The sequence below is a fragment of the Lissotriton vulgaris genome, chromosome 10, assembly GCF_964263255.1.
Source record: "Lissotriton vulgaris chromosome 10, aLisVul1.2, whole genome shotgun sequence".
NCBI lineage: Eukaryota > Metazoa > Chordata > Amphibia > Caudata > Salamandridae > Lissotriton > Lissotriton vulgaris.
The window spans coordinates 21,903,530-21,930,213 of NC_141698.1; the positions used below are offsets into that span (position 1 = coordinate 21,903,530).

General features: G+C 50.3%; 1 protein-coding gene across 1 annotated transcript in view; it reads left to right on the plus strand.

Moving 5' to 3' along the window:
* Positions 1–1,562: 1,562 nt before the first annotated feature.
* Positions 1,563–26,684, plus strand: part of GDI1 (GDP dissociation inhibitor 1) — a 66,523-nt gene continuing 41,401 nt past the window's right edge. Inside the window, exon 1 of the mRNA XM_086940291.1 lies at positions 1,563–1,812. Within this exon, the coding sequence (XP_086796417.1) occupies positions 1,768–1,812 (45 nt within the window). The 5' untranslated portion in view covers positions 1,563–1,767. The remainder of the gene's footprint in view (positions 1,813–26,684) is intronic.

Sequence of the window (26,684 nt, forward strand, 5' to 3'; positions counted from 1 at the left end):
TAATGCTGCGAGACCTATTGCATTTCCAATGCTTGTTTACCTTTGATACTTGCACAAGTGCCACTTTTGCCTACGTAATCGTTTGTTCTTGTGCTTGAGTGTGTAACATATATTGCAGTATTATACCGCAAATTATACTCTATTTTCTCTTGTAGCCTGCACACTTGTCACTTTTTCCTCCTGTGCACTTTTTACTACCTCATGTATTTTTGGTAGCTCACAAGTGTCACAATTACCTTGTCTACCTCATGTATTTTTGGTTTCTCACAATTTTTACTACCTCATGTATTCTTGGTTGCTCACAATTATCACTTTACCGTATGTAACGTAACGTATGCCTCTGCAATCTGTTGCTCGTGTAATGTTCTCAGTTTGTATCTTTTCTGTTCCTATTGTGAAGCGCTCTGACACCTTCGGGTAAAGTCCGCGCTATATAAAATTGCATAAATAAATAAATAAATAAATAGTAGTGGTATGGAGATGCCCCGCCCCCCCCCCCCACACACATCTCTTTCCATACTCTCTCTACAGGACGTTTACAAAAGCCAGACTTACAACCCTCCTTATGAGCCCCCTATTACGGTCACACTTCGCTCGCTCTCCACGCGCCCTCCCTGCATGACCCCCACGTCACACCCTCTGTGCACTAAATGGTCCCGTCCGTGCAGTGACTAATCTTGCCCCCACCCCCATCACGTGTACTGAATGGTCCTTCCCGTGCTCTGAATGATCTAATCCGTACAATGAATACTCCCCCCTGCAATTAATGACCCCCCTCCGTGCAGTGAATGGTCCCCCCCTGCAATGAATGACCCCCCCTCCGCGTGCACTGAATGCCCCCCTCTCCGTGCAGTGAATGGTCCCCCTGTGCAGAGAATGACCCCCCTCCGTGCAGTGAATGATCCCCCCCCCCGCGTGCAGTGAATGGTCCCTCTGAGCTGCATCCCTGTATCTTCCCATCAATGCTCCATTCTGCGCGACCCTGGCCTCTCTTCCTGCCGGCACTGTATGCCCCGCCCTCTGACCCCTCCCTGTGCACGGCGCGCCCTCTGATGCCCCGCATGCAACACCCCCCTGCTGAACCCGCCCTTCTGCCTGTAATACAGACCCCTCCTGGCACTGCCACAGCCCCTCCCTGCGGTAACGTTGACCCCCCTCCTGGCACTGCCAGGGCCCAGAGCCCCTCCCAATAATAATACAGACACCCCCCCCCCTTTTTTTTGTGGCGGAGCCATAGCCCCTCTCGGCCTGTAGCACAGATCCCTGCCCCCCCCTCTCTGGCACTGCCATAGCCCCTCCCTGCGATGACTTAGACCCCCCTCTGGCACTGCCGTAGCCCCTCCCTACTATGATACAGACCCCCCCCCCCTTTTTTGTGGCGGAGCCACAGCACCTTTCGGCCTGTAGCACAGATGCATGCCCACCCCACCTCCTGGCACTGCCATAACCCCCCCTGCCTGTAACACAGCCCCCCCCCTCTCCTGGCACTGCCGTAGCCCCGCCCTGCAGTGCACGCCCCTCCCACCGCTCCCATCTCCAGGGCCTGGTCCTCCCCCCGCTTCCTCTTGGCTCTGCCGGACGCTCCCCGCGCCCCTCTGCCCGCAGCCGCCCCCCTTGAGCCCGCTGCTGCCCCCTCCCGGAGGCGGACTCTTTGCTCTCGCGGAGGAGCCCCTCCCGGGCGGTGGTGCGACGCCATCTTTGGTCCTCTGACAGCAGCAGCAGCTCTCGTCTTCCTCCTCCGGCTCCATCCTCATCCCCGCGGCCGCCATGGATGAAGAGTATGACGTCATAGTGCTGGGCACCGGCCTGACGGTGAGTGACCCCCCCATCTCAGCGGACCCCCCACCCCCTCCGACTATTGCATAATCAAGGCATCCTTGCCCCTCCTATTGTCACCCTGTGTTCATGCATGCCCACTTATCACGAGGTGTTAAAGCCCCCCGCCCCATGGCTCAGTCATGCCCCCCCACCCCATGGTGAAATGGTTACACCCTCGCCTCCCTTGGCATACCCACGCCCTGTTCCTGATGCCCTGCTGTCATTATTATGGTTTCTTCATGTCCCCCACCCCCGATTAATCATTGCTCGTTCATGCCTTCAAAAAGCTGCCCATATAAATGCCCCCACCCCCTTATCATGGCAGGGGTATACTTTCATTAGAAACCTACACACCCGCCCATGTGTTGATGGAATGTCTGTGCCCCCCTCCCCTGCATAGAATGTTCACATCTGCTCACAGGGGACATGGTTTGAGCCCCTTAAGTCCTGAGCGCACCCCTATCTCCCTGGCATGCTTAATGCCCCCATTGTGGGGTGATGGAGACACTATTGAGATCATAGCGCTGCTCTGAACTTGCCCCGGAGTCTGGGAGCGTAAAGCGGGGACTGCCCACAGGTCTCTTTCAGTCAGGGCAAAACTCCCGGGGATGGCAGTGCAGGACATCCTTATGTAAAGGCCATAAGGAAGTGTGTGCCACGTGAGGCACCCGGGGCTTCCCTGCTCTGGGGTCGCTCATTGCGGGGGTGTGGCTTATGCCCTGGGGTGCCCCACCGCACCCATGCCCCGCTGCCCGCGCCTCTGTACAGCTGCCTGGGCACCCATGTGCACATCTCAGCCACTGATGTGCAGCGAGAGGGAGTGTGTTCTTGTCTCATGCTGTCTCCCGGGTGCCTGTTTGTGGCTGTGTGCGGTGTCTCGGTCTGTGTGAGTCCTGTGTGTGGATCTATTTGAGGTTGTACTCTTGTCTGTGTGCGGTGTCTCAGTCTGTGTGAGTCCTGTGTGTGTGGATATATTTGGGGTTGTACTCTTGTCTGTCTGCGGTGTCTCAGTCTGTGTGAGTCTATTTGAGGCTGTATGCTTGTCTGTGTCTCAGTCTGTGTGTGGATCTATTTGAGGTTGTACTCTTATCTGTTTCTCAGTCTGTGTGTGTGGATCTATTTGAGGTTGTACTCTTATCTGTGTCTCAGTCTGTGTGAGTCCTGTGTGTGTGGATCTATTTGAGGTTGTACTCTTGTCTGTGTGTGGTATCTCAGTCTGTGTGAGTCCTGTGTGTGCGGATCTATTTGAGGTTGTACTCTAATCTGTGTCTCAGTCTGTGTGAGTCCTGTGTGTGTGGATCTATTTGAGGTTGTACTCTTGTCTGTGTGTGGTATCTCAGTCTGTGTGAGTCCTGTGTGTGCGGATCTATTTGAGGTTGTACTTGTGTCTGTTTGCGGTGTCTCAGTCTTGTGAATACTGTGTGAGTCTATTTGAGGCTGTATGCTTGTCTGTGTCTCAGTCTGTGTGAGTCCTGTGTGTGTGAATCTATTTGAGGTTGTACTCTTGTCTGTGTGCTGTGTCTCAGTCTGTGTGAATCCTGTGTGTGTGGATCTATTTTAGGTTGTACTCTTGTCTGTGTGCTGTGTCTCAGTCTGTGTGAGGATTTACTTGAGGTTGTATTCTCTTCTGTTTGCGGTGTCTCAGTCTGTGTGAGTCTATTTGAGGTTGTATGCTTGTCTGTGTGTGGTGTCTCAGTCTGTGTGAATCCTGTGTGAGTCTATTTGAGGCTGTATGCTTGTCCGTGTGGGGTGTCTGTCTGTGTGAATCCTGTGTGAGTCTATTTGAGGCTGTATGCTTGTCTGTGTGCGGTGTCTCAGTCTGTGTGAATCCTGTGTGAGTCTATTTGAGGCTGTATGCTTGTCTGTGTGCGGTGTCTCAGTCTGTGTGAATCCTGTGTGAGTCTATTTGAGGCTGTATGCTTGTCTGTGTGCTGTGTCTCAGTCTGTGTGAATCCTGTGTGAGTCTATTTGAGGCTGTATGCTTGTCTGTGTGCGATGTCTCAGTCTGTGTGAATCCTGTGCGAGTCTCTTTGAGGCTGTATGCTTGTCCATGTGTGGTGTCATACTCTGTGTGAATCTATTTGAGGCTGTATGCTTGTCTGTGCGGTGTCTCAGTCTGTGTGAATCCTGTGTGAGTCTATTTGAGGCTGTATGCTTGCTGTGTGCGGTGTCTCGGTCTGTGGGAATCCTGTGTGAGTCTATTTGAGGCTGTATGCTTGTCCGTGAGCCGTGTCTCGGTCTGTGTTAGTCCTATGTGTGTGGATCTGTTTGAAGCTGCATACGTGTGTCTGCGGTGTCTGTCTGTGTGAGTCCTGTGTGTTGATCTGTTAGATGTTGTACGCTTGTTTGTGTGCGGTGTCTCAGTGTGAGTCATGTGTGTGGGTCTGAGGTTATACGCTTGTCTGTGTGAGGTGTCTGTCTATGTGAGTCCTGAGTGTGGATGGATCTACTTGAGGTTGTACGCTTGTCTGTGTGCGGTATTTGTATGCGTAAGTCCTGTGTGGAGATCTATTCGATGTTATGTGCTTGTCTGTGTGCGGTGTCTCAGTCTGTGTGAATCCCGTGTGAGTCTATTTGAGGTTGTACGCTTGTCTGTGTGCAGTGTCTCAGTCTGTGTGAATCCTGTGTGAGTCTATTTGAGGCTGTATGCTTGTCTGTGTTTGTCTGTGTGAGTCGTGTGTGTGAATCTATTTGAGGTTGTACGCTTGTCTGTGTGCAGAGTCTCAATCTGTGTGAATCCAGTGTGAGTCTATTTGAGGCTGTATGCTTGTCTTTGTCTGTCTGTGTGAGTCGTGTGTGTGAGTCTATTTGAGGCTGTATGCTTGTCTGTGTCTGTCTGTGTAAGTCGTGTGTGTGAATCTATTTGATGTTGTACGCTTGTCTGTGTGCGGTGTCTCAGTGTGAGTTGATCTATTTGAGGCTGTATACATGTGTGTGTGGTGTCTCAGTGTGAGTCCTGTGTGTTGATCTATTTGAGGTTGTATACATGTGTGTGTGTGTGGTGTCTCAGTGTGAGTCCTGTGTGTTGATCTATTTGAGGCTGTATACATGTGTGTGTGGTGTCTCAGTGTGAGTCCTGTGTGTTGATCTATTTGAGGTTGTATACATGTGTGTGTGGTGTCTCAGTGTGAGTCCTGTGTGTTGATCTATTTGAGGTTGTATACATGTGTGCAGTGCTTAATTTGAGCAGGTGCTTTCAGGTGCTCAGCACCGGCACTTCTTTGACAGGGCCGGGGCTACAATTTCTGACCCTGCAGGTGGTGGTCTCAATATTAATTGTTCAAATTTAAATAAAAATAATAACATACATTGCAGGGTGAGTGGCTGGTAAATGTTCGTAGACAAGCCAGCATACGCCTGTCCAGGCAGGCATGATTGTGTATCACCACGTTTGTGATGATGTCATCACGCCGATCACAAATCCAAGAAGTCATCGGTAAACTATGGCTTGCATTCTATTCCCCTAGTCTGCTGCACTGACTGAGCCTAAGCCTTCCATTGGATAATAGTAGTTGGGGGCTGGCTTATGACAGAGTTGAGGCAAGAAAGCTGCGAGAGTGCATTTGGAACTTAGGAGTTATGAATGAAAGTTAGAGTGGACTTTCCACTTGCTGCAAGCCAGAGTAGCCTATCCTGCAGCCCTGCATTGTCGCTATGCTCAACGTGCTCAATGCGACTGTGGCCCAACACAACTTTTGTGCGCCATGGCGTCACCTGTAGAACCTGTGCGCTGCACCCCAGCATGGTAATTGCTGAGCGTGCATGAGTCTAGTATGCACCACAACCTTACTTACCAGCATTGGTAGCATTACGGCTGGGGACAATGCATGTGCTGTAGCAGGCAGGGCCACAGCAAGCTGAGCAGTGGTTGCCGATGATGCCATCGCCATCCCTGGACATACGAATTACAGGCAGCACTAGCAGTGACATCACCTGCTGTGCTCGAGCAGTCGTCTGTTCCGCAATAAACCCAGTCATACTGCAGATAGATCAACACACAGGACTCACACTGAGACACCACACACACATGCAGTGCTTAATTTGTAAAACAAGAAGTGCAGGTGCTGAAAATGTTGCCAAGGAGGCCACAGCTCACGTCTTTCTCCGGTGAGCCCCACTTTCAACACTCTCACTGCCTCAGTCTCTATCTTCTAACCTTGATCTGTTGTCTGTCCCCTAAGTCTTTGTTCTAAGAGTCTTTCCTCTCACCTCTCAATTTGTTTTCTATCATCTTTGTCACACGTGGTGTGTTACCTTATTCCCTGTATTTCTGATTTGCCCTCTTTTGATTCTAGCCCTGCTCTTTTTCCTCTTCACTTTTATCCATGCTCTGCTCTCTCCATTCGATCTTGGCTCTTTACTATCGCTCTTCTAGCAGTGATTAGCTGTGTCTCCTTTTTATCATCTGTCTGCTTTTTTTTCCCCCTCTCCTACATACTTTCATTCTAGCTTCTCTCTTCTTAATGCTCTCTTCTTCACATCATGGCTGCTTTCTCTTTGTTTCTGATTTGCTCTCCTTTTCTTCTACTTAGCTCTGTCTTATCTCTCTCCTCTCCTGTTGTTTCTGTCTCCTCTTTACTCCTGCTCTCTCTCTCATCTATAACACTGCTGCTGCCTGTGACCCTTGTCGTTAGCCTGTACATGTCCCTGCTATTTTGAACTCTGCGTTTTCCTGTTGTTCTTCCTAAAGAAGTGGAAGATGGCATGTTTTACTTTCTTACCTAGACCGAGTGCAAAAACAAAATGTACACCAAATGAAAGTGCTTTTTTGCATATATTTATCTGAGGATTTATTCGGCCTGTGTAAGCTGGGTCGAGGGTGGGCTGGGCAGGCATCAGGTGCATACTTGTCTGTGTGTGGTGTCTACACTGTGCGTCTGTGAATACTCATTGTGGGAATGCGGTATTTGTATCCACGTGTAGATGATGTGTGAGTCTGGATGTGTAATTTGTGCTGTCTAGGTAGCTTTTCATTCCTTACCCTGAGCTATGTGTGAAGTTGTTGTGTGTGTGTGAGTGATACACATCTGTCTGTGGGTGGTGCCCCCGTGACTCTGGACTGTAGTTGTGTGTAATCCATGTGTGTTGTCAGTGCTACATACATGATACCCTTTGTGGTGCCCGTGTGCTGTCCGTTGTGCATGTGTTGTTAGTGTTACATACATGGCCTGCGTGCTGGGCGTCTGTGGTTGGTTTATCCGGCGCCCGTTCTGTTCGTCGTGTGATGGCTGCCGTGTGTGTGACGTGTCTGTGTCATGTCGGTGCGTGTGATGGGTGTTCTTGTAGTGCACTGTAGATCAGGTGATGGTGGTGCCTCGCGGGCCCTGGAGCCCTTCTCCCGCCTTCCTCCCTCCCATCATCTTCCACGTTTCCTTCTCTCTCCTGGTGGAAGGGAGATGCAGCCAGAGCGACACGCGGCCAGCATCCACCCCCCCCCCCCCCCCCCGGCCTGCCCCAGCCCACAGACGGGCCCAGCCTGCACCAGCCCCCAGACGGGCCCAGCCTGCACCAGCCCCCAGACGTGGGCCCAGCCTGCACCAGCCCACAGATGTGCCCAGCCTGCACCAGCAGCAGCCCCCAGACGGGCCCAGCCTGCACCAGCAGCAGCCCCCAGACGGGCCCAGCTGCACCAGCCCCCAGACGGGCCCAGCCTGCACCAGCTCCCAGACGGGCCCAGCCTGCACCAGCAGCAGCCCCCAGACGGGCCCAGCCTGCACCAGCCCACAGATGTGCCCAGCCTGCACCAGCAGCAGCCCCCAGGCGGGCCCAGCCTGCGCCAGCCCCCAGGCGGGCCCAGCCTGCACCAGCCCCCAGACGGGGCCGGCCTGCACCAGACAAGCCCAGCCTACACCAGACAAGCCTAGCCTACATCAGCCCTATATGGGCCCAGCCTGCTACAGCCCCAGACAAGCCAAGCCTGCACCAGCTCCAGACGGGCCCAACCTACACCAGTCCTATATGGGCCCAGCCTGCTACAGCCCCCAGACGGGCCCAACCTGCAAAAGCAGCAGCACCCAGACTGGCCCAGCCTGCACCAGCAGCAGCCCCCAGACTGGCCCAGCCTGCACCAGCAGCAGCCCCCAGACGGACGGGCCCAGCCTGCACCAGCAGCAGCCCCCAGACGGGCCCGGCCTGCACTAGCAGCAGCCCCCAGACGGGCCCGGCCTGCACTAGCAGCAGCCCCCAGACGGGCCCGGCCTGCACCAGCCCACAGATGTGCCCAGCCTGCACCAGCCCACAGATGTGCCCAGCCTACACTAGCAGCAGCCCCCAGACGGGCCCGGCCTGCACTAGCAGCATGCAGACAGAGCGACACGCGGCCAGCATCCTTCACCCCCGCCCCAGCCCACAGATGTGCCCAGCCTGCACCAGCCCACAGATGTGCCCAGCCTGCACCAGCCCACAGATGTGCCCAGCCTGCACTAGCAGCAGCCCACAGACGTGCCCAGCCTGCACTAGCAGCAGCCCACAGACGTGCCCAGCCTGCACTAGCAGCAGCCCCCAGACGGGCCCGGCCTGCACTAGCAGCAGCCCCCAGACGGGCCCGGCCTGCACCAGCAGCAGCCCCCAGCCGGGCCCAACCTGGACTAGCAGCCAGCCCCCAGACTGGCCCAGCCTGCACTAGCCCCACCAGCCCTCTGACGGCCCCGGCCTGCAGCAGCCCCCAGACGGGTCCGGCCTGCACCAGCAGCAGCCCCCAGACGGGCCCAGCCTGCACTAGCACCAGCCCCCAGGCGGGCCCAGCCTGCACCAACCCCAGACAGGCCCAGCCTGCACTAGCAGCAGCCTTCGGATGGGCCCAGCCTGCACTAGCAGCAGCCTTCGGACGGGCCCAGCCTGCACTAGCAGCAGCCTTCGGACGGGCCCAGCCTGCACTAGCAGCAGCCTTCGGACGGGCCCAGCCTGCACTAGCACCAGCCCCCGGACAGGCCCAGCCTGCACTAGCAGCAGCCCTCGGACGGGCCCAACCTGCACCAGCAGCAGCCCTCGGACGGGCAACCTGCACCAGCAGCAGCCCTCGGACGGGCCCAGCCTGCACTAGCAGCAGCCTTCGGACGGGCCCAGCCTGCACTAGCAGCAGCCTTCGGACGGGCCCAGCCTGCACTAGCAGCAGCCTTCGGACGGGCCCAGCCTGCACTAGCAGCAGCCTTCGGACGGGCCCAGCCTGCACTAGCAGCAGCCTTCGGACAGGCCCAGCCTGCACTAGCAGCAGCCTTCGGACAGGCCCAGCCTGCACTAGCAGCAGCCTTCGGACGGGCCCAGCCTGCACTAGCAGCAGCCTTCGGACGGGCCCAGCCTGCACTAGCACCAGCCTTCGGACGGGCCCAGCCTGCACTAGCACCAGCCCCCAGACGGGCCCAGCCTGCACCAGGAGCAGCCCCCAGACGGGCCCAACCTGCACTAGCAGCAGCCCTCGGACAGGCCCAACCTGCACCAGCAGCAGCCCTCGGACGGGCAACCTGCACCAGCAGCAGCCCTCGGACGGGCCCAGCTTGCACCAGCAGCAGCCCCCAGCCGGGCCCAGCCTGCACCAGCAGCAGCCCCCAGGCGAGCCCAGCTTGCACCAGCCCCCAGACGAGCCCAGCTTGCACCAGCCCCCAGGTGGGCCCCCGCAATCCTCGGACAGGCCCCCCTCGGCCTTCCCATACAGGCTCCCCTCTGTCATCTCCACACAGTCCTACCTGCCCTCCACAGACTATGCCAATAGCTCAAACTCTTGTAAATGCGAGACCTATTTCACTTCAAAGAAGCAGCCGCCATTGTCATGGGCTGCTTGGAAAGTGAAAGCGTGCATGAATGTTGTAGGAAAGCATGTCGTGCCTGCAGTAGGAGAAACTCATAAAAAAAAACAGTGCGTACAGAGTTAAAAAGACGTACCGTGTAACAACAGAAGTAAAAGGGTCCGTCCTCCTGGGAGGTTACAAATGAAGACAAGCGGTACTAAGGAGGGACTAATAAACCCATTAACGAATCAGAAGCCAGCATTTACAAAGGACAATGACACAAGCCAATGAAAAATATGGGTGGAGAGGGCTTCAAGTACATAGTCTGATACAGCATGCCTTGCAGGGCATGCACTACCCAGACACGGCCTAATAAACGTGACAAAAATGTTGACGTACCTCGCTGCTATAGATCCATTACCTCCCATCCTATTCCGGCTGGTGGTATAAGGAAGGAGCAGAAAGGTGGCAGGGAGTGGTGGTGGGAATCGCGTACGAGGAGGGGATCAGGGAGACCCCGAAGCATGCCCTCCTAGCTGAGATGGGAGGCCTTCACTGCTGCTCGAGTAGTGGGGGCCTCTGTAGGGCAAGACTGGGGTGCCCTGGCCCTACTATGCATGTCCAGCACGGATACGGCAGGGGTGCGAGAAGGTGGTTCATTAATATGCAGAAAACAGCTGGTTTGTTACTATCCACCCTGTAACGGTTTTCTTATGCACAGAGTAGCTTCTCAAACAACCGGTTCATTACTATGCACCTCGTAGCTAACTCAAGCAGCTGGTTCAGTACTATCAACCTTGTAACTGGCTTATTATGCACAGAGTAGCTGATTCGAGCAGCCGGTTTATTACTGTGCACTCTATAACTGGCTGATTATGCACACAGTAGCTGGCTCGAGAAACTGGTTCGTTACTATACACCTTGTAGCTTTCTCCTTATGCACAGAGTAGCTAGCTTGTGCAGCTGGTACGTTACTATGCACCCTGAAAGTGGCTCCTTATGCATAGAGTAGCTGGCTCGAGTAGGAAGTTTGTTACTATACACCTTGCAACTGGTTCATTATGCATAGAGTAGCTGACTTGAGCAGCCGGTTGATTACTATGCACCCTGTAGCTGGCTCATTATGCAGAGTAGTTGGCTAGAGCAGTTGGTTCATGACGAGGCACCTTGTAACTAGCTCCTTATACACAGAATAGGTAAATTGTGCATTTGTTTTATTACTATACACCCTGTAACTGGATCATTATGCACAGAGTAGCTGGCTCAAGCAGCTGGTTCATTACTATGCACCCTGTAACTGGCTTATTATGCACAGGGTAGCTGGCTCAAGCAGCTGGTTCATTACTATGCACCCTGTAACTGGCTTATTATGCACAGGGTAGCTGGCTCAAGCAGCTGGTTCATTACTATGCACCCTGTAACTGGCTTATTATGCACAGGGTAGCTGGCTCAAGCAGCTGGTTCTTTACTATGCACCCTGTAACTGGCTTATTATGCACAGGGTAGCTGGCTCAAGCAGCTGGTTCATTACTATGCACCCTGTAACTGGCTTATTATGCACAGGGTAGCTGGCTCAAGCAGCTGGTTCATTACTATGCTCCCTGTAACTGGCTTATTATGCACAGGGTAGCTGGCTCAAGCAGCTGGTTCATTACTATGCACCCTGTAACTGGCTTATTATGCACAGGGTAGCTGGCTCAAGCAGCAGGTTCATTACTTTGCACCCTGTAACTGGCTTATTATGCACAGGGTAGCTGGCTCAAGCAGCTGGTTCTTTACTATGCACCCTGTAACTGGCTTATTATGCACAGGGTAGCTGGCTCAAGCAGCTGGTTCATTACTATGCACCCTGTAACTGGCTTATTATGCACAGGGTAGCTGGCTCAAGCAGCTGGTTCATTACTATGCACCCTGTAACTGGCTTATTATGCACAGGGTAGCTGGCTCAAACAGCTGGTTCATTACTATGCACCCTGTAACTGGCTTATTATGCACAGGGTAGCTGGCTCAAGCAGCTGGTTCATTACTATGCACCCTGTAACTGGCTTATTATGCACAGGGTAGCTGGCTCAAGCAGCTGGTTCATTACTATGCACCCTGTAACTGGCTTATTATGCACAGGGTAGCTGGCTCAAGCAGCTGGTTCATTACTATGCACCCTGTAACTGGCTTATTATGCACAGGGTAGCTGGCTCAAGCAGCTGGTTCATTACTATGCACCCTGTAACTGGCTTATTATGCACAGAGTAGCTGGCTCAAGCAGCAGGTTCATTACTATGCACCCTGTAACTGGCTTATTATGCACAGAGTAGCTGGCTCAAGCAGCAGGTTCATTACTATGCACCCTGTAACTGGCTTATTATGCACAGGGTAGCTGGCTCAAGCAGCTGGTTCATTACTATGTAACTTGTAACTGGCTCCTTGTGCACAGAGTAGCTGGCTTGTGCAGTTGGTTCGTTACTTTGCACCCTGTAACTCTCTCATTATGCACAGAGTAACTGGTTCGAACAACTGGTATGTGCTGCTGGTTCATTGTAGTGCGCCAACTAGCTGGCCATTATGCAGAGGGAAGCCGGCTCGAGCCAAGAAACCAAGAAACGGTCTCATTATGCACAGGATAGAAAGGACGTATTATGTTGCCCACAGTCTGCTCCTTTCTAAGGCAGTATTTACAGCAACAATGTCAGACGGCAGGAGGGGCTGAGATCTCAGACGGGACAAGATGAGGTTGGGGGGCAGTTGATTAATACTTTTTAGATATGTCCGTGACGCTGATCTGCTGTAATTCGATGCCATAGAACCAATTTTTAAGTCATCCAATGTTACGTATGGATCTATATTTTTTTGCACAGTGTGTGTGATTCCTCACCTCTCTCTCCTTGTTTAGGGGGTGTGGGTGGGGGAGGGACAAGTTGATGAACTGTATTGTTGTTTCGTTTTTAAAATCAATAATTTTTTAAACCTAAATAAAAAGAAATCTCAGTCAGGGAAGAGGTGGGTTTTGAGCACCTTGCGAAAGGTGAAGTGAGTCGGTACAGCGGGCCTTGCAGGCCTCTGCTCCATGTCTTGGGAGCAACTCACGTTGGTGGTGACCCATGGGAGATACCAGTCTCTCTTAGAGACGGGGTGGTTGGAGGTACCCTATGACCTGAAGTTAATGTAGCCATCAGCTGGAAACCGGCGCAGCGAAGGTAGTGGCTGCGATAGGGCAGATTTATTTGCACCCCTGACTGGACGAGCCTCGGGCGCTACCCCTAGTTTGAGAAGGCACGCAAGGAAAGTGGTACCGCCACCCAGAAAGGAAGTCACAAAGGCAGGTCCACCCTCCAGAAGCTTTCTGGAGGTCCTAATGGTTTCCGCTTCCATGAAAGGCAGGGGTGATGTGATAACAAAGTCCTGTGCAAACGTTTAGTTAAATCAATTCAAAAGGACCATAAGTAACACCAGTTTTGTTCTGGAAGCAAAAAACAAAAAAAACAGAAGACCGGGTCGACAACCAGTAATTGTTTTTCTTTGTTTTATGTGATTTTTGGTACTCCTTCCAGAGGAGACACCAAGAAGAAAACCAGCCGACACGTGTTTCATCAAGCGGGTCGTCACCCGTGACTCTTCAGGGCTGAAAAAATTCCAATCTAAAAGGGATCGGCGAACCAGTGATAATTCCAACTTGGTTCTAAACGGGTAATGTGCGCAGGAAACCGGCCATTAGTGGCAATATAGATGGTTTAAGGTAAAACTCCCATAGACCGGGAGCAGAAAAAAAGACGGACGGGTACAACCGTCAAGATCAGAAAATGCTGCAAGTGCAGTTAGGTCGATGAGGAGGTGTGCTCTGTCCGGATATCCTTACTTTGTACTTACTCCTACTCTCACCGCTACCCGTTATGTGCGCCAATTTTTCCTGTATACTGAAAACCCTACGCAGAAATCCTCAAAGGTAGCGGTGATGATGTGTCGGTTCGGGGATTTTGGCCACAGGCTCAGAGAGGAGGATTGGAGAAACCAAGAGATATGTCTAATGTTACAGGAGAGATCGCTATTTCTACCCAAGATAGTTGATTTAATCGGGATTGGGTGGAGGGTTGAGGGTCGCGAGGGTGGAGGAGCAGAGGGTCAGTGTTAGGTGGATTTAACTCCGGATACCAGGACTTCCTGACCACAAGGGAGGAGGGTCGGTGTTGATGCCTCTGAGATGGGCCTGAGAGTTTAGAGATCTGATGGCTCATGAGTGATCATTGTAGCCAGATCACGGACGGGCACCGCGGAATGGTCCAAGCGCAGGCCAGGATGGACCACGGGAAGCAGAGATGACCAGGACAGGGGTTCCGCGGAGGTCAAGGGGGGCTGGATCCAGACCAGATTTTCAGGATTTCTGCATAGTACAAATTTACACCTAATAAATCTGTTAGAACCCCTCGGGGGCACTGTGCAGTCAAGGGTTACTGGGACCCGACCGTGGTGGCTGGTGTGCTGGGACCCACCCTCCTGTGCCGCTGCAGAGTGGACCAAGTGCTCTCTTATCGCACTTGACTCTCAGGGTACAGAGAATGAGCAGGCCAAGGTGTCTTGGGTAGTGTTGGGGTTAGAGATTTAGAACTCAACTAGCACACGAGCCACATTAAGTGAATATCCAGCCCTTACTTTTCTTTTAGAAAAAAGACCTTCTTCAGTCACACTAAACTTTAAGGGTAAACATCCTTCACACCGACTGCGTTACAACGCTTGTCATGACTCTGCATTTTTTACCCCACAGCAACTTTTACAACGCAGGGCTTTACACCGCAAGCCATTACAACACATTCCCCATTACAACACAGCACTGGAGTTAGAATAGTAAATTGCGTTGTAATGGACAATGCGTTGCATTGACTTATGGTGTAAAGCACTGCGTTGTAAAAGTTGTTGCGGAGTAAAAAATGTGGGTAATGGCACGCGTTGTAAAGGCGTGCGGAGTAAAGTGTCATATTCAACATTAAGAAGCAGCCCTGCTGCGATGCATAGTACAGGGTCTACTACTCAGTAAAGTAGAAAGTTATCCAAACATTTATGCACACCGAGTGCTTTCTCCTGACTTTGCCTCGTTTGTCACTGCTTTCTCCGCGAAGCAGTTAGCAACTCCAGCGCCTTGACACCCTCACGGGTGATTTGCTGTGCTTTAGAAATCCTGATTGATTGATTCAGATCATGCAAGCACAGGCTCTGTGCACGGGGCGAGCGGTCACCATGACTGTTCATGGCAGCCTTGCCTTCTTCTCCCCGTGTCGGCTAGTGACAGGTGCGTCGGCTCAGCGAAGGACATTGCTCTAGCCCCTGCGCTGGGGAATCCGTTCCCTCTGGTTTTCGATGCTGAGATGCAGGTCTTGGGTACAGCGAAGGAAAAGTATAGGTTCTCTATCCTCTGAGGGTGTCCCCAGAAGCAAACACTCAGGTGATGTTTTGTTGACTAACATGTTCTTTAATGGACCAGAAAAACCTTCAGTCTTTTGGGTTCATGCAAGTCTGCTCCGGCACACTCCTGTGGACAAACTGTCTTTCCTCAGCAGCTCCTTTCCTAGACTCAGCGGCTGGGGTTCTCTTCCTCAGACAGACAGCTCCTGTGGGACCAGGTGCTCTCCTTCCCTCTCAGCAGTCAGACACATCTCCACGTCTCGGGCAGACCCCTCCTATAGGATCAGTTGCCCTCCTTTCCTCTCAGCAGTCAAACATGCTTAGTTAGGCAGGCAGCTGCTATGGGATCAGATTCTCTCCTTCCCTCTCAGAGGTCAGACATGCTTCCTTAGGGCGAAAGCTCCCATGGGACCAGGATCTCTCCTTCCCTTTTAGCAGTCAGACACGCTTCCTCAGGCAAACAGCTACTACGGAAACAGGGGCTCCTCTTTCCTTTCAGCAGTCGGACACGCTTTCTCAGGCAGACCACTCCTATAGGATCAGGTGCTCTCCGTCCCTCTAAGCAGTCAGACGCTTCCTTAGGGCAGACAGCTGCTATGGGACCAGATGCTCTTCTTCCCTCTCAGCAGCCAGACATGCTTTCTCAGACAGACAGCTCATAGGGGACCAGGTGCTCTCCTTCCCTCTCAGCAGTCAAAAATGCTTTGTTAGGCAGACAGCTGCTACGGGATCAGATTCTCTCCTTCCCTCTCAGCTGTCTGACACTCTTCCTCAGACAGACAGCTCCTATGGGGCCAGGTGCTTTCCTTCCCTCTCAGCAGCCACACATGCTTCCTCAGACAATCAATAGTTTGGGGAACCCAATGTACCCTTGGAGGCTTGGGCAGTGATATAAATGGTAAAAGGATCCCACAAGGGATTTGATTCACACCGATCTTTTGTTATTCAAAGATGAATCAGGGAGTTAAGTCCTAACAGAACAAAAGCCGAAGTGTCATTAGACAACATCAAGCAAAAATATATCTTAACATGAAACACACGGGGAAACCTAGTAGTTTGAGAAATATGTCTTATTTTATATATTAGGTTCGAAAATGGAATACAAGTGAATAAAATCATTCAGCAAATAATCATGGAAAGAAGTAAAATCAAATTAACCTAACAACACATGACTAAACCACTATTCCAATTGAGTCATAAGCAACAAATCTCTTGATGAGAATACGTATTGCTCCAGAATAACAGAATTTCTTAGGAATAGAGGATGAGGTCGACGTTCCGGTCTCTTCGGCTGTAGTCCATCAGACCATCTTCGGGACGAGAAAAATTATGGCTGAGAAGAAAGACTCTTATTAAAGGTAGCAAAAAGCAGCCTAGTACCATGTACTGGATCTATGGTTACTGCTGCGGATGAAGTACTGTAATGTAAGAAAATTAATTTGGTCAGTGAAGCGCATTGGATCTGGAGCCCAGTGGGGAGGTTGGGGTCCCATGCTTGGACAGAGTTTTCCCAGCGGGATGGGGATTCAGTGTCCCCAGCTCCGGATCCAGTTCGTGCTGGTCCCTTCTCATAACCTTGTTTCCTTTCTGCAGGGCCAGTGCTCTTGCAAGGTGATGACTCTCACTACAGCTATTGATAATGCTGGCGTCGAGCAAGAGTGTCCCTAACACGAGCACAAGGAGTGTGAAGCGCTTCACCTTGCTGTCGTCCATCTTGCTGGCCACTCCAGGAATGACAGATGGACAGGCCCTGCCTAGAAACGCCTCTCCCTTTGTCACCTGAATCTGATGATTCACGCTGCACCCTACCATTCACCAAATGGCAGTGCTCAGAAAGGACTCCACAGTAGGCCTGGGCGGTAAATTCCGTTCCGTTCGCGGAATTTGGATCATTTCGCGTTCTGTGGCCAACGCAAAATTGCCCAAAATTCTGCGTTCCGCGACTTTGCAAAATTTTTTGCTTGACTGCGCTCTCAAATGTGTGTTCACGAGATATTTCCCCACGAGCACGCAATCGGCGATTGCGAACAGTAAAAAAGCACCACGAACAAGCAATTCCTCGTGTCCGCAGAATTTCTGCACGTTCGCAGAGATTTTTTACCGTTTCACAGAGATTTGCGTAACGCGATTCTGCAAATTCCGCCCACCTCTACTCCTCAGCAACCCCTTGCTAACAAGGAACTCTTTGAATTTCTAAAGGTTGCTCTGTCTCCATCCCTCCCCACTTCAATGTCTGGCTGCAGCCTTTAGCCCTAGAATGCAGGGAACACATTTCCACGGTCTAGGAAAGCTGCTTCACAGCCGCCATCTTGGGCCATGTCAAAGCCAAAGGCAATCCAAAATGGATCCCACTGGCTGGAAGCAAACATACACCCATAACCAATATTGAGTCCGGCCAGCAGGCACCGTACACACAACATGCACTCAACACACACATGTGGATGCCACTTTATGGTCTGGGGTTGCCTCGAGCAGGCTGACAGTGCTTGCTCTCTGTTCTGGAAAGCAGGAATAAGGCTGTTCCCACACTAAAGATTCAAGAGCAGTGTGTGTTCTTGGACAGAGATGGTAGCCACGTGCCGCGACAGCCGCATGCTTTTGAAGTGCCCCACTGAACCTCAGAGGCAGGCTCTGGGTCCATTTCGAGCCTTTGTGCATGGTTTTGTGGATTCTGGGGCCTAAAGAAAGTCAGGATACCAGATTCACTTGCAGTTAGGTAACTAAGGGCAGGATGCAAGGTCATGTGCAGTCCTGTCCGAACAGAAGCTAAATTAAGGACCTGAACATTTGGCATGGGTCCAGTCCTTCTGCACCTATGTTGGACACCCTGAAATATAGTAAGCTTTTTTTGTGTCCTCCCACCCCACCCCCTCCTATAGAAACTAGTTGCTAAGGGGTGTGGTAATCCCTAAAATGGTTGGGTATCCGATTCCCTGCAGCTCTAAATAGATTCTGGATGCAGGGAAGTTTTGGGTTTGAAAATACTTTCCATCTGTAAGTGAATCCAGAGGCACACAGTAGTAAGCAAATAAGAGAACATTTTCTTGCGCTGTACGGTGTAATAGTCTGTGTGTCAGAATGAGGAGAATGGAGTTGGGGGACTGCAAGGGAACCTTTACTGTGCCTTTTTGAGTGTAGTTTGGAGTGTGTGATGCCCACATTGTGTGATGCAAGTGAGTGACACATCTCACCTGTCTGATGCAAGTGATTGACACATCTCACCTGTGTGACGCAAGTGAGCGACACATCTCACCTGTTCGCCCAGACGCACTCGAGGATGTGTGACCAAGCGTCATGGGCAAGTCACCTGTTATTGAAAGACAAACACACCTGGCCCTCCCGCCTGACTCCACAAAACAGAGTAAATACTGTAAGACAATCAGTGATTCTTGTCTAGGACACAGGCTTTAGCAAAGAATTTACCTAAGGTGCCCACAATAGGTCAATCTGTCCAGGCATGTATGCCGCAGTGAGCACACAGAGGCGTAGCCGCACTATTGGTGTATGAAGGTGCAAGCGCCTCGGTGAACGGTTCATGGTGGGAACCAGGCCTTGCAGAAGTGTCCTCGAAGTGCCCTGAGGTACAGGCCTCTGCCCACAGCCACGGCTGGCTGCCCTTCGGTGGCATCGATGAAGGCTACTAATGGGCGTACTAACGCAAGAGTTGGGGACCCCCTCGAAGTAGGATCATTTAAGGTCAGGGAGAAGAGGGGAACACAATAACACAATATAAAGAAGTTCCCTCATGACCTATCTTGTTGTATCAAATCTATGAGTCAGTTTCAACATGGGCTAACAAAGTGTGTCTGAACAACAACAAAGTATGAAGAGAAGGCATAACAATTCTATGAAGGTTTATTTAACTTTTTTGGTTTATTTCCATATCAAACATTTCTTTACTTTTTTTAAATATAAAAATATTATTTCAAACACATACAAGTGAACATGATGGTTAAATAAAATGTTAAATACAAGACATATTTGAATGAATCACCCCTGAATGCAAGTTCATAAGAAAGGAAATCTTTCATACATACTACACTACACACATACAACCTCGTGTAGGAGAACACCAGTACGCAAAGTGCAAACTGAGGTAGGTGTGCAATCAACCACTGCTCACCGATAGACAGTGGCATGCCACCTTCAGCTACAAACACACACACACTCACACACTCACACACTCACACACTCACACACTCACACACTCACACACTCACACACTCACACACTCACACACTCACACACTCACACACACACACACTCACACACTCACACACTCACACACTCACACACTCACACACTCACACACTCACACACTCACACACTCACACACTCACACACACTCACATTCTCTCTCTCTCTCTCTCTCTCCCCATGATGACGCTGAACCGAGCTTCCGATGCCTGGGTCCAGCAGATCGAAGTCGCAACGGCCACCTGCTGTCATGCGGCAAACATCCAAAGAGCCACCATCAGCCGCACAAGGATCCTTGCGTGTCCCATGCGTGGTCGGGTGTGTCATAGCTGAGCACAGCGCAGGGCTTGGGCTCTGACCTCCTCAGGAGTTCTGCTTCTGGAGGGCATTGGGGTTGTGGCTCTTCTAAGGAACCCAGCACCAGGGGTTTATTTTAGTTTGGTTTGTGATGGGAACTAGAGCCAGTTCAGCCTCCTGGCGCTTCTCCAGTAGTCAGTCTGGCAGATAGATTTGAGGTTATTGGTGCAGGAGAAGCCTCCTCTTAATGTAGAGTTTTTACCAATAGGCGCTGGAATCTGCTCCTCTGCGCTGAAACGTATGGACTTTGCCTGTTAACTTCTGTTGATGTTGGTGGATCGTGCGTGAGTGAAGGATGTCTACGCTTGCTGCTGGTCTGTGTGATTGGGATGCTTGTCCGTAGCATGGTGCTACGGTGGAAGACCTTGGTCTTCTGTGGTCTGGCTTCTCGTAGAGTCGTATGCACTGGGTTGTCTTGGAACCAGCTCACTGAGACGCTGTGGCCAATCCCATTCTGCTGTATCCCTGGTCATTTCCTCGCGACTGAACCTCAGAATGACACTTGCCCTAATGTGTGAGCCTCTTTACCGCAGCCGCATGTCACACCAGGCTTCGGTCCAACTGTTGTCATCGTAGCATCGCAACTTCGTTTAAACATATGTCGGGAGCATCTCCCTTGCTACTTACATAGAGGAATGTGTCTAAGGACAATCTAGAAATGATGTGACAGTGGAGAGCAAAATGCTTGACAATGTTTCTTGTACAATAGTACGGCCATCGCCTAAAATTGCGCTGGGGCCGACAGAATGACTACCCAAGGCTCTTGCTTGAGAGCGGCCCAGATTCTGGGTATGGTCCACTAAGAAATGCCCAAGACAAGGAAACGGCACAAGGAATCCAGCCTGTATTGTTTTTTTCTATGTTCGGCCGTCTCTTCTCTTCACTAGAATTCAATAGAATCTTCCAAATGGAAGAGACACCAGGGTGTATCTTCAGCAAATGGGGACACCGCTGAACAGAAACACACACCTCAGTGCGACGGTCAGTCATTTCATTGCGTCTTGTACCTAGCGATCCACAGAAATGTGGGACTGTTAGTACAGTGGCCTCAAGTACTTGGTGCGTGTGGACTTTGTTACTTGCCCTTGTCGACGAGGCTACTAAGAACATTCAAACAATCTCAGACCATTTCATTGGGCAAACACTGACTTCCCCCTTGCGGGCACCAGAAAGAAGTGACCATAGCAAAGGCGTGCCAGATGTTGTTTGTCAACTGTGGCTATCCAACAAAAATAGGCTCTATTCTGGGAAGGGCTTTGAAAATACACTGTTCCGAGGAGTGTGATCCTGTTAGAATAACCCCTGCCTACTGTCTGCATGGGGAGGATCAGACCAAACTTGTTAACTAAGCACTGCCTGACATCCTGAAACCACACCAGAATTCAGTGTTGAGCCACAATGGCGCCACCCTCCACCGCGGGGCATACCTCTCATTCATATTTAGACGGTCACACTTTTTTTTCCATCAGGCACCTTTGCATATGTGCTTAAAATACAAACTTCGGGTTGACCTGCCACATGTCTGAAAGCAGACTTTGCAGCAGAAGGGGGTCAAGTGGCATTTGTCCACTGTGATCCAGGGAGGTCCTGTCCCCCCCTGGACGGCATTTGTCCACTGTGATCCAGGGAGGTCCTGTCCCCCCCTGGAGTGACAGCACAAAGCTGGCCTGTATCCCAGCTGAGGGACAGCATGGGCTCACAGCAGAAAGCTCTCGTGATGTTGCTGCTGAGGCAGAGCCAGCCAGTGGCTGCAGGTCTCAGAGGGCTTTCCATGCTCCGAAGTGACTGGCCGTCACAGTGAGGCATGTGTTTCTGCCCTGTAGGGTCTACATGTCTGTAAGATGGCGCCCTATGTCTCTTGCGATTGGAGAGCTCCATTGAATTCTAGTGATGTGAAGAGACAGCCTAACAAAAAGAACCAACTCAGGCTGGATTCATTGTGCCATTTCCTTGTCTTGGGTGTTTCTTATTGGACCGTACCCAGGATCTGGGCCTCTCTCAAACATTTTTTCCATACCACACAAGGATGCTTTTTCCCCATCCCTTTTGGGGAGAGATATTTGTCTCACTCTTGGGGGCACTTGGTGACGGATGTACCCCTCTCCTGAGTTGGCACGGCTCCATGTGTTTAATGTCACGGAGGCTTAGCGATACCTCAAAACGCTATTAAACCCCGGAGTAGTATTGCCTCACTGGGGCATTGCCCAACTGTGACGCACTGCAGACCATCCCACATTACACGGTTGGGTGTGAGGCTTGAACAGACAATACTTCTCGAAGAACAGTCTTACAGAGCAATGGTTTGCTCTCAGAAGCTCCAAAACTTTGGGGAGTCCTAGAAGGACCAGTACCTGACCACCCCGTCTCTCTCGTAGCCTCACATTATTCTTATTCTTATTGTGAGTTTTATATAGCGCTGGCTAGACCCGAGGGTATTAGGGCGCTTTAAAGGCTACGCGAAGGCCAAAATAAAAACATAATATGCAGCACTGAGGTAGTCAACAATCAAGTAAAAAGAGCGAATAACAATACAATGTAGAGGCAAAAACCTGGTCTGGACCCAGCTCCCTTGACATGGTTACACATCAGCCATGCCTTGTAACGTGCTCCTAATGCCTGTATCCCACCGGCTCTTGACTAGATGCTTCGCTCCCACTTCCTTCAGGTCAAATTTTGCCCCTCATGAAAAACTGTCGCTGAAGTTTACCAAACAGTTTGTTTCCTTGGTTCCTTTTCGAAAGATGTGCTACTGTAACCATATTGTTATTTGTATACCTTTGAATTCTGGTAAATAGTTCTATTAAAAAAAAGATTGGTAAAAGGACAACGTTTTTTAGGTTTTGCGCCTAGCGTTGCAGTGTGCAGCACTGCACGCGCAGCGAGAGACCTCAAGTAGGGGCTTCAGAAAGCTGACCACATGCTCGTGCATGTGTTTTTGTTTTCGTCAGCTTCTCTTGGCTTTAGCGTGGGTCTTTGTAAAAAAAGGCAGCACGCCATTGGTGAAAGGCATGTGCATGTCCCAGCTTCTTTACAAATGTAACCGCCCATGTCCCATTGGTGTCTGTTACGCGCAGCATTGGCATCTGAGACCTAAAAATAAGCATGTGTTTCTAATTAGCGCGCGTTCGCTTTGCTGCCGTGCTCCCTCGTCCCCGCTCCTCTGTTGTGCGTGCACACCACTGGTTTTCCCTTACCTTGATGCTTGCACACTTGTGGTGACCCCAGTGACGCCCGTGGGAGGAAGGGAAGCGGGGGCCCTCGGCCGGCTCTGAAACCACGCAGTAAGCTGCAGTGCGAGGCAGCGCTGCAACCCGAGCACCGGGGGTTATTTCCATCGGGGACCCGAGCAGTTACATTCCTTCTCTTCTGCAATCTCTCAGGCATGCGCGTCCTCACTACAGCAGCAGATCAAATCCGCGCAAAAATATGAGGAAATGTGATTTTGATGAACTGCGATGTGCGGGAAAAAGGTAAACTCGGAAGGTAAAACCAGTTCTGCAGAACCCGGGTTGTTTCTCAAGTTAGTGTCAGACATGCGCGAAGCATCTAAATGTCCTTGTAGAGTCGTTTATGAACTTTTCTGAATGTTTAGGAAGTGAACTTGCTGAATGTGTAAACATTGTGTCTTAATACCCCCTCCCCGCCCCCCAGAGTGACGTCAGTCAGTACCACTCCTCACATCTATCCACAGCCTGTGGTCCTGATGCCAAGGTCGGTGCCCCTCCCCCCACCTTACGTTCTTATTAAGATATATTAATTCCTCATATATCTTAGAATGACATAGATGTCCAATGAAATGTGAAATTTTGAAAATGTCCAGATGTCGGTGGGATATTTGTAAAATCTGTAGAAAAATTGCTGACAAAGTAGGTAGAATATACTCTGTATATCTGGATTGCGCTACATAAAAGGATGCATGATGTGGGTGGTCTGCTTGATTATCGCATTAGATGGCCATGGTGGAGGTCTGTGCTGCTCAACATGTGGTGAGATGGAATCATAGCTCACACAGCTGGTTGGAATGATTCTTTGGGTTGTATTCAATATGTCCGTGCCTTGTACTGTCTCTGGTTGTCGTTGCGTCCTTGCCCTGTCCTGTTTCTGGTTGTCGTTGGATCCTATCCGCCGTTCGTCCATGGCACAAGATTAATGTGCAAGGGCGCCACACATGATCACGGCGCCCACTGAAATTTAATATGCACGTGCGCCGCGCTTGATGTAGCATGGCGCCCACTTTCATCATTATTATTCTTAAGTCATCGAACCTGGGCCTCTCAGTGCCCCATTTGAGGGCGGGCTCACCGTCAAAATCACTAGCCCGCGACAAGGGACAGAATAGGAGCAGTAGCCTGGAGCCAGTGGCAATGTTCCCTAACAGCACCTAACGTCAAGAGGACTCCCACCCAGCGCTGACAATTTTTAGTGATTCGGAAAGCATGACAACGGAATGAAAGTTACCAGTTCATGTGTTTTCCGAATGTTATTTTTAAATATCCGCATTTTTGCTCTGCATGGTCATTATGCGTCAAAATACTCTGGTACGTAATTAAGCATTCCAGTCAGAATAATTATAGAGTAGCTTCATGTTTGATGACGACTGAAGATAGGCTTGCAATATGAAATGATTGGGCTTAAACTGCACCAAGATTGCTTCTATAATGGGTGGTATAGAACTGCACCTGGAGATAATTTTGGATTTCAAAATGGCATGTTCTCTTACAGGTAGCAACTGAATGAAAGTTCCATGCCTATAAATATAATTGTTCATAATGGGACAATTGTTATTCTTATTGGGTATAAATTACAGTGTTGCATGTGACACCCAGCTGCTTCAGGGAGCTAGAAAGGCATAGCACCAGGCTATCGTCAGAAAGCCAAGGGGGCTATGCAAACGATTAAGGCAGCAGAATTTGAGTTGTCAGTATAAGTGCACACAATGTCATCTTCACTCTAAGGCCGTTGTAAGTAGAGGATCTGTTCTTAACCGTAAATCATAAGTAACACTATACCAGTCCGTATCGCACTGTATGTCTTTCTCATCGAAGCCTCAAAGCACTGCGAACAAGCATTTGCAATGCAATAATTCTCGCATTACTAAAAGTTTGAGCTATTGGCGTTGCATTATTATTTGCAAATCCAATAGCTCAAACTTTCAGTAATACAAGACCTATTGCATTGCAAATGCTTGTTTAATATGCTTTTGAATGAATAGGCCCTTTAAATGAAGTAAGATGGTACCCTCACTCACAAAAGGATGCAAACTCCTCACCCACGCTAGGTGGCTTGCATCGCCATATTGGCACTCGAGTGTCCGCAAACGTTGCTGTTCAGTGGGCTCACCCAGAGCTCTGGTTTGTGGGAAATTTGTTTTATGTGAGAAGGGTCACACATTTATTTTAATTGTATCAAGTGTAAGGATATTTAAATCCTTTATTCTATGCTAACCATGACTTACATAAAGTTAAAAGCAATAAAGGGTGGACTTGTGAATGAATTGAAGAACCCGCCCTCATCACTTAAGTGAAGGCAACATGTTTCTGTCCTCTACATATGTGCCTACTTGTCACAGGGCTTTTATTAGTATCTAAAGGACCCTGACTGTGCAACCCATCCTACCCAAGACATCAGGTGTAGTAGATGGAACATTACTCCTGTTACCATGGGATTCAGATGTACAGGAAAATGTCCCTAACAAGATGTGTCATTTACAGACGAGACTGAAGGCGGTGGCCACAAGACACCCTTTAGTATCCACTGGGAGGGGGATGTGTCTACTTTTTCTGGGTAGCCCGTGTCGACTCACCAGTCTCTGTGTTGACCAGTGTACACTTAGTGGGCAGGCGAACTGAGTAACAAGAAGCTTGCGATGGGCTTCAGAGATGGTTTAAATGATTGCGTAAAGGGTGTCGGGTGTTATTCTTGGAAAGGGTGGGCACAGTGTCCTTCATTACTGGGGGAAGTCATAGGTATACTGAGTTTGGAGGCCTCTTTAGTCAAGAGATGACCAAGGAGATGATGTCTGAAGAAAGGAGTTTGTAAGTCTTTCATGATATTAATTAAGTGGAGAAGCAGGAAGGATTCAAGAAGCCCTGATTAAGGGTCTTTCTTTGAACTGGGGACCTCCATCCTGGCTTAGGCTTGTCTTTGAGTGAAGACGGGAGCCTCTCAAGATGGTATTTGCTCATGTACGCGTGCTCATTGCTGCCGATTATCGCGTTTCCTTTGCTTCGAGTTTTGAAGGGAATTGGACTTGGAGTGGTGGCCTGCTGAGGGTGATCGTTGGTTGGGGGATATGGTTGTATGTGTGGGTGCATTTGATGATTTCAGTGAGGGTGGGCAGTATAGACCCCTGATGTTTTTGCATCTCTTAACCTCTGTGACACTGAAAAAGCCTTAGATGTTCCTCCTTCCACCTGCTAACTTTCCAGGGATGGTCCATTCAACATCTGGTTCACAGAGGGCCCCTCCACAGTAAACATAAATAAAACACCTCTCTTTCATTGTTAGCTGATAAATATTTTCTACATTCATTGCTGGCTCCTAACTCATCTCTCTTGGAGACCCCCATGGTTGCCAAGCCATATAGCATGGAGAAGGCCTGACTGGCCAATGTCTCTGAAAAGTAAGTAGGCCTTTTGTTTACTTCTAGGTCAGGCGTGCCAGCGTCGTCATGATAGTGTCACATACTGACTGAGGCTGGGCTGTGGTTTGTGTTTGCAGACCTGGGCCATGAATTTGGACAGAATATTAGCCTGTTTTTGCTGGCATCTGCCAGTATGTCTGATGTGATGCCAGTGTGTACTTGCTGCTGTTTATCTATAATAATGGATGGATTGCCAGGCTGTTGTACCTGATGTTGATCTGGGGATGGTTAGATGGCAAACCTGCACTCTGCTGGCACCAGTCTGTGACTTTGGTTGTAACTGGGTACAAGTGAAATTTTAGCTTTCACGTAATTCGTAATATATTGTTACCTGAAATTGGAAAATTATTAAATTTGCCCAATTTTGCCTCTAGAAAAATTATCCTGCAGAAATATATTTTACAAGAAACTTCTTTCACAAAATGTAGTAAGTTTAAAACAATTCTAATGATTGTTCACATATTTTGCTGAGGGGAAAATCTGAAAACTCCCTTTCGCTGGGGAAAATAGACTACAAGATGCTGCCTTGCCATATATTACACTGTCACAATACGCAG